The sequence below is a fragment of the Sinocyclocheilus rhinocerous genome, unplaced genomic scaffold (genome assembly GCF_001515625.1).
Source record: "Sinocyclocheilus rhinocerous isolate Xijiao unplaced genomic scaffold, SAMN03320098_v1.1 scaffold448, whole genome shotgun sequence".
In the NCBI taxonomy this organism is placed as follows: Eukaryota; Metazoa; Chordata; class Actinopteri; order Cypriniformes; family Cyprinidae; genus Sinocyclocheilus; species Sinocyclocheilus rhinocerous.
In genome coordinates, this window is record NW_015651514.1 from 1,068,544 (window position 1) to 1,076,816 (window position 8,273).

At 35.0% G+C, this 8,273-nt stretch overlaps 1 protein-coding gene and 1 pseudogene across 1 annotated transcript in view; one reads left to right on the forward strand and one right to left on the reverse strand.

Annotated features, from left to right (window-relative positions):
• Positions 1–79: 79 nt before the first annotated feature.
• LOC107713041 (SRR1-like protein) lies at positions 80–2,531 on the reverse strand (annotated as a pseudogene).
• Positions 2,532–3,186: 655 nt separating this feature from the next.
• The window catches only part of LOC107713043 (cell cycle checkpoint control protein RAD9A-like), a 17,314-nt gene continuing 12,227 nt past the window's right edge, over positions 3,187–8,273 (forward strand). The window contains exons 1-7 of the mRNA XM_016518461.1: positions 3,187–3,233; positions 3,324–3,394; positions 3,963–4,100; positions 5,169–5,283; positions 5,502–5,601; positions 6,205–6,311; positions 7,198–7,304. Of these exons, the coding sequence (XP_016373947.1) occupies positions 3,200–3,233; positions 3,324–3,394; positions 3,963–4,100; positions 5,169–5,283; positions 5,502–5,601; positions 6,205–6,311; positions 7,198–7,304 (672 nt within the window). The 5' untranslated portion in view covers positions 3,187–3,199. The remainder of the gene's footprint in view (positions 3,234–3,323; positions 3,395–3,962; positions 4,101–5,168; positions 5,284–5,501; positions 5,602–6,204; positions 6,312–7,197; positions 7,305–8,273) is intronic.

An 8,273-nucleotide genomic window follows, 5' to 3' on the forward strand; every position in this document is an offset into this window, starting at 1 on the left:
ATTATTAGAATAAAAAACAATGTATACAACAAGAAACTGGAAATAAACGAGCCAAATATAACAAAAATAATAATGTTGCATTTTTAAAGCTGTGATATTTTCAGCTCCTTTTCTCTTTCTGGATGATCTCGAGATCTTGGCAGTGTTGGTACAGTGGCTCTGAAGGCTCAATCCACATGCATTCTGGGAGTTTATTCCGATTTTCCAGAGGGAACTGAATGAGCGCTGTGTCACTGAACACATCCAGGAATCGCGGTGAGCAGGGCAGAGACGTCTCGTCACACACACCACCTAAAACAACACTTAGTCAAGGCCTGCGAGTCCTTATGGAGGAAAAATGTAAACCTGTGAGAATCTAAATTTACAATATGACACCAAGAGTATGGTCAACAAAATGTCACAAAAGGTCAACTTTTGTGACATTAATAGTCTCGAAAGAACAAGATATTAAACGAGAAAATAAATAAAATTTGTATCATACATGGCAATGTAACTGCATAATAGGACATTTGTTTCCAAGGTGAGGATTTTATACGTCATATCAGGTATTTCTCTGCATTTGTTATGTTGAAATTCTTTATAAACATGCATGAATTGTAACTGTGAAGGATACATTTGAAAGGAAGCTGTAGTCTCTCTCAAACTCTCTCTGAATCATCCTAAGAAAACAAAAATTCAACAGTCATCATGAGTAAGACTCAAAGTTGGTTAAACATACACACAATTTTGCCTTTCCAGCAGCATAAATACTAGTAAATAGTAAATACCGAGACTGTAGGAGTGTTATATATTTGATTAATATATCAGATTTGCTTTTTATTTTTTTACAGTTATATTTTATGCTTTTATTCAGACAGGACAGTAGAGATGAGACAGGAAAGCACTGGGTGGAGAGAAGGGGGAGCAGGATGGGATTTGAACTCGGGCCGCTGTTATGTCAGTGCACTAACCACGAGGCTATCGGCGCCAGTTTCCATTTTAATCTGAAAATTTAAGCAATTGTGTTGTGTTTTTGTCATTTTTAAAAATATGTCTGGTATTTTTTATTCATTTTTATTAACTAATTAATAATATAAATAATTAATAATAATGAGTTGTATAACACCAGAAGCCCACCTCTCTTGAATGCCATGAAAACTGTTGCCAATTATAATCAGTTTTGGTAACGTCTGAGGCGTCCAGTTTCTCCACAGCAGGTTGTTATACAGAGCCTTCCCACAATGCATCAGGTAAAACAGGGTGGGTTGATAAACTGCTCGCTTTCCCTCCTGTTATGAAAAGAATGCTTAAAGGGGTGGTTCACTGGTCTTTTTCTAGGCTTGATTGTGTTTATGGGGTGCAGTCTAACGCTTCATGCATGATGTGTGCACCTCATTTTCAGTCAACACGGTGAAGCCCAGCTCTTTGAGGGCATCATACTCTGACTCAGAAAACACAGGATCATCACAGGACAACATTGCAAGCTGGTATCGGGGCAGATACACAAGAAGCAAAGTGACCCAAACCTTAACACACACAGTGCTGAAGAGAAACTTCTCCATTCTGCTCTGAGGAACCAGAAGCGTTGGAAAGAAGACGCTCAGAGAGGAGATCTGAGGGTGGAGATGGGAATGTGGTCATTAATACAAATTGTGTTTTCACATTTATAGACGGTACATATTCAACTTCACCTTTCAAAGTCAAAAGTCAAAGTCTGCTTTATTGTCAATTCTGCCACATGTACAGCACATACATACAGAGAATTGAAATTGCGTTACTCTCAGACCCTTGGTGCATACAGTTAACACTAACAGTAGACATAATACAGATAAATACAGTTTAAATATATATAAAATACAACCTATACAATATACAAATAAGGACATTGTGTAAAAAAGAAAAAAAGAGAGAGATAGAAAAAGTGGCATAAGGCACATGGCAGTTATAGTGCAAACCAGTGATATAAACAACTGTGAAGATATAACGAGTGTAGTGCAAAAGAGCTTATCAGTCTGTTAAACTTTCCATTCCATCCAGAAGTTTTCTCCTCTCAGTTCATTCCTGTGACGGTAAAGAACATTTCGGAGAGCTTACAGACAACATGAACACAATTCATGCACTTTTCTATCTACTTAAGTCTCCAGGGTATTTAAAAGAATGCCATGGTGTTATAATGCATCATGTCTGCATGGATTTGACCCAGACACTCATGTAACGTGTGATAGTGGCAGTCAAATGAACTCTCACATGGCGTTTATTATCTTCTGCTTGTCCGGTTTGCAGTCAGACACCTGGTGTGAGTCTAGTTTGGGGTTTGAAGCTTGTTTTCCTCTTCTAGCCGCTCCTTTACGGCGCCCTGCTACCTGCCAGTCATCATTACAAGCCATTCTAGCAAAATCCTCCTTTCCAAAGAATAAGACAATTTACAGTCGGACTGCTCGAAATACATGGTCAAACTATGTGAGGATCGGTCGACTTCCATATGAACACATTTTGTATTTTTGTTTGTGTAAATGTCTCTATGATAAACTTCTAGCAGCTGACATTTTCATATTTACATCTACAAACACCATATGAGTGTTTCTGTGTTACACTTTCATCGTTCCGGTCGCCCGCTGCTCTCAATATATTCAGTTCTTATACTTTGTGTTTTTGCACAAATCACTAAGAGAAATTATACATTTGTATTTTTCTATTTTTTTATTAATTTATCGACAGGTGCGTATATGTATATACACTCATTTTGCCATTAATATACTTCTGAAATTAAATTTAGCAAATGCTTATTAATGGACTTTAGCGTACTATCTGGATGTGTCGGTGAATATTTATGCAGATTTCCACTACTTTCAGTTCTATACAGTATTTATTCTATAATTTATTTTAACTTGTGGAAAGGTTAGTATTTATTCCCTGTTGAACGGTGTCAGGAATACGTTAAATGTCATGCACAGTGATTCTATTCTATTCTATTCTATTCTATTCTATTCTATTCTTGTAAACCCAATAAAAACCTAAATACATTTTTTTTAAACACTGGTGAGAACAGCATCGCGCGCTTATTCCGTTAGTCGGACACTAGATGGCGCGCGCTCATTTCTTTCCCGCTCTTTAGCGCTGAGGTAAAAAAGAAAGAAAGCTGTTTTATAGTTTTTATTCTCTAAATTCACTTTTCTCAAAAGGTTTCCTTTTTGAAATTTAGCGAAATATTGAAAATAAAATGAAGTGTGTAATTGAAGGCAATGGCATTAAAGGTAGGACACAATTTTACTCCATGTTATCTAAATAAATCTTTTCTGATCGCCTCCAGTTAGTTTTTGTTGCTAATAAACATCTCTGTTTAGTCTTTGGAAAAGCAGTTCATGCTCTGTCAAGAATTGGTGATGAAATATGGTTGGATCCACTGGAGAAAGGGGTAGGTCTGATATATATGCACATTAATATAATGTGGATAATAAATAAAGTCATTGGTTGTTTCGTAAAATATAATGAATGAGCTGCCTTTGATTAATTGACAGCATTTTTGGGCCTCATCATCTAGGTAGGCAGCTCACTAGGCTTTAAGGCACAATCTTATACCCCCGGTTTCACAGACAAGGCTTAAGCCTAGTCCTAGACTAAAATGTAAGTCTGAGCTGTTTCAACTGAAAGAAACTTGCACTGACTGATCTTAAAATATATCAGTGCCTTTGTTTTGTCTCAAGATGCACACCAGTAATGTTTTTTTCTAAGCACGCTTATAAAAATTACCCAAATGTCCTAATTGAACTATGGCCTAATCCTGGCTTGGTCTAAGCCCTGTCTGTGAAACCGGGCCTTAGTGTTCAGTCTTGATCTTTAATTTTTTTCTAAGCTTAATTGGTAACACTTAACAATAAGGTTCCATTTGTTAACATTAATTAATCGTATTTGGTAATATGAACTATCTATCTTATTTGTCTCTCATTTCTAATTCTCTGTCTCTCTGTCTCTCTCATCTGTAGTTGGCTGTAAGGACAGTAAACTCATCTCAGTCGGCTTATGCCTGTTTCTGCTTCACTCCTCTGTTCTTCCAGCAATATATTCCTGATCCAGACATTCAGAAAGACTGTGAAGCAGTAAAATGCAAGTTAAACCTGAAGGTACTAAACACTCAGAAGAACCACAGTTTTCTTTAAGTCTTGCAAGGATTGGACGATGACGTTATTACTCCAAAGTTTCCACGGGTCTTAAAAAAAGTCTTAAGAAGTCCTAATTCAGTCTAACACAAATTAAAGCTTTAAAAAGGTCTTAAATCAGAGCAGTAAGTCTTAAATTGTTGGCCAAGTCATGGCGTTAAATGTTGCATGCACTGTAAAAAATGAATATATTTCTCAATGTTTTTGTCTTGTTTTCCAATACAAACATCCAAACAGCATTAAGTTCTTCCAGCAATATATTCCTGATCCAGACATTCAGAAAGACTGTGAAGCAGTAAAATGCAAGTTAAACCTGAAGGTACTAAACACTCAGAAGAACCACAGTTTTCTTTAAGTCTTGCAAGGATTGGACGATGACGTTATTACTCCAAAGTTTCCGCGGGTCTTAAAAAAGTCTTAAGTCCTAATTCAGTCTTCCACAAATTAAAGCTTTAAAAAGGTCTTAAATCAGAGCAAAAGAAAGTCTTGGCCAAGTCATGGCATTAAATGTTGCATGCACTGTAAAAAATGAATATATTTCTCGATGTTTTTGTCTTGTTTTCCAATACAAACATCCAAACAGCATTAAATGAAGATACATTTACTTTACGTGCAAAATGAAGATATAAAGTCTTGTTTTCTGAAAAATTTAACAAAATGAAGTGAGTTTATACTTAAAACAAAAATCTGACAACAACAAGCAAGCTAAGTTGCTTTAAATGAATTAGATTTTTCTGAACCCGTTGGCAGATATTTGTCTTTGGTTTATAATAACTATAATAACTTCATTTCGATCCATTTCTTAGAAAGGGATCTTAACTTATGTCATTTTGTTTCTCAAGTAAATGCATCCTGATTTATGAATATTTAGACATTTGCACTGGAAAACAAGACTGATTTCGACATCAAAAATAAATTATGATTACTGAACCAGTAATATTAATACCCAATGCCTTAACTCATATCCATCAGTAATTATTCATTCTTAGTACAGCATTTACTAATTATCCTATGCTTTTTAATCATTTTCAGTGTGTGCTTCCCCTGTTCCGCTGTGCATCATGGAGAGAGCGCAGTGTGGACAAATGTGAGATATCCATCAACATCCCAAACAGCAGGGTGATATTTCAGTTTCACTGCAGACACGGTTAGTTCATTTGCATGTGAAGTATGTATTGAATCTGGTAGTGCATTGACAGAGGGAGGAACAGATTGGTGTTGGCGGCTGTAATCACAGGGTGACAGCACACTTCACTGGACTCTCTTCTGTGACGATGAGATGCTACAAATCATTTCCATATTGCATAATTCATCACAACTTATCCCATTTGTTCTAATCAAGATGTTGGCACTTACATGTTTTAGGAATAACAAAGACCTATAATTTGGGGTATCAGGAATGCGAAGCTTTGCAGGCCGTGTTCCCAGCTCACCTCAGTCCTAATATCCTAATGGCCCAGTCCAAGTAAGTGCACAAATAATTCAGCATTACTTTTTCTGAAACTCTTTGTGGAATTGTTTATTTATTTATTTTTATGTTTACATCATAAATAAAGTCATTGGCTGTGTCTCAAAACCTGCCGTATTAGACATAATTTTTGGGCATCATGGTCTTGAGCATCCAAGCCTTTTTGATGCACATGCTTATGCTGTCTAGGTTTGCAGCTCACTAGGTTTAAGACACAATCTTTTAGTTTCTAAACTAAAAAGATTGAGGTTGATTAAGGTTCCATTTATTAACATTAGTTAATTACATTAGTTATTAGTTGAAAAATAGTTCTAAAGAATGTATTAATCTTGGGTAATGGTAATTTCAACATTTATTAATACATTATTAAAATCAAATGTTGTATCTGTTAATATTATTTAAAGGACCTGATCTAACGTGAACAAACAATGAACAGTTATATTTTTGATCAACTAATGGTAACAAACATTAATAAATACTGTAACATATTTATTTTTCATTGTTAGTTAATGCATTAACTAATGTTTATTAATGAGACCTTTCATTTTTAGTAGAATAGTCCAATTTATAGGCTAACTTTAAGCCATTTTTGTTTTTCAGACTTTTAGGTGACATTGTGGTGCATTTCCCGGTTTCACAAGAAGAGGTCACTCTTTCCATTTCCTCTTTTAAAGTAACCTTGAAGACCTTTTGTGAGGAAGAAAATAGTAAGGAAACGTTTGTTGTCTTTATAGTAGTTCACTAGCATGTAGTACTCTAACTATTATTGTAGTATATACCATGAATGTTATGAGTATGAGAACAAATATTTGATGCACATATATAATTTGAATAGCTATCTTCCATCTCCAGTGTCATGAATAAATTTAGTGATTTTTAATATCTCTTTGTTTAATGACTCTTTCTTAACTCTTAACTGAATATTATTGTAATATTACAATGATTTAAATATTTTTTTATATTTACATTATAATTAAATTAAAATCACAATATTATAATATTTTTAAAATTACCTAATTTAAAATCACCTTAATTTGAAATCACTAAAATAAATGTACAGTATGATGAGGTCATGTGGTAGCATACTATTGTGTTTCTCATCAAATAATGCCTATTGCTTAGCTTATTATTTTTTAAATAATAATAATAATGTTTAATTTTTATGCTTCTTTTCCCAAGCTCAGTGCTTTACAATCAACAATAAAAATAAATATATTGAAAACAGGACAAATACAATAAACAATACAATATACATGTCAAACTCCACAGACGATAATGGAATCTGAGCCAAATGAGTATATACAGTATATACAGTATATATATATATATATAGAAAGAAAGAGAGAGAGAGATAATATAGTAAATAATTATATAACCAGACTACATCTCGAATGCAGTATACATTAATCAGTGAGCTAGTGTTCAATACATTTTTTGAAAGTCCATTAATTTGGCATGAAATTCACTGAAAAAATGTTCAGAACTGCATGTAACCTACATGTATTTAGACTTACTGTATACCAAAGCTCCTGTATACTCGGATGCTCAACATCGTGGTCCTACATTAATTAGATCTTGTTTGTTTGTTATCAGACTGTATCAAAGGCATGAACACCGAGCTGATGCTGCACCCAGATGAGTTTGACTATTTTCAGGTTGGAGAGGATTCAGCCGTGACCTTCTGCCTCAAAGAACTGAGGGTGAGCGTTCAGCACGGCATGTTTTAAATACACAGGATATATGCTTAAGTTGTTTGTGTTCCCATGCAAGTATGTTTTATTTGATGTTTGTGCTGGTGAGTGCACAAGGATCTGCCATATTAATTTTTATTGCCACTTATTTCTGTCCTGGGATGTCCAGTAGTCGTTGTGCCTATCATATTCACCCAAGCGAGTTCAAAGAAAGTGTGTTATGCATGTGAACTGAAAAGACTGCAATGTTCTTTTAACTCACAGCCAGGTGTGGTATTTTATTTATTTTGTTGCATTCTGCATTAATAGGCAATATTGCATTCCTCAAAAAATGCATTAGTTAAACATTTGGATTATGCAAAACATGCAAAAAAAAAGAAAGAAATTGTGTTCTATGATCGCTTCCGTGATTTTGAAATTGTAATGCCTCCAAGATAAATTACAATTATAAACACCATCTCGTTTTGTATCCTCGCGCTGAACCTTTGACCCTGATTTCCAGGGAGATCTAGTGGCAGTGGATTATGCCCCGACAGTACCAACCCTTTTCACGTACGGGCTTTGGCTGTGTGTCAGTGGTGTAACTTCTTGGCAGGCCACAGTGTATTTATGTCAGTCATTGATGCAGTGGGACAGATGCTTGGATTCGAACCAGATAGCCTGTCACAATGAGTTACAGCACTGGACAGCACACTGTGGTCTGGACACACATGACTGACCTTCTCCTCATGCAGTCTTAAACGGGGTCAAATACATCTGTACGGATCAGTGTGTCCCTTGTGTATAAAATACTGTTGGAATCTGTTTTGACAGGTCTTATAACGTATATATGTAAAATGTTATTTTAGTAATTAATAATAAATTATATTATCTATCTATCTATCTATCTATATATATATATATAAAATGCTTACATGCTATGCAGGGCTTGACATTAACTTTTTTGCTCACCAGCCACTGTGGCTAGTGGTTTTCCAA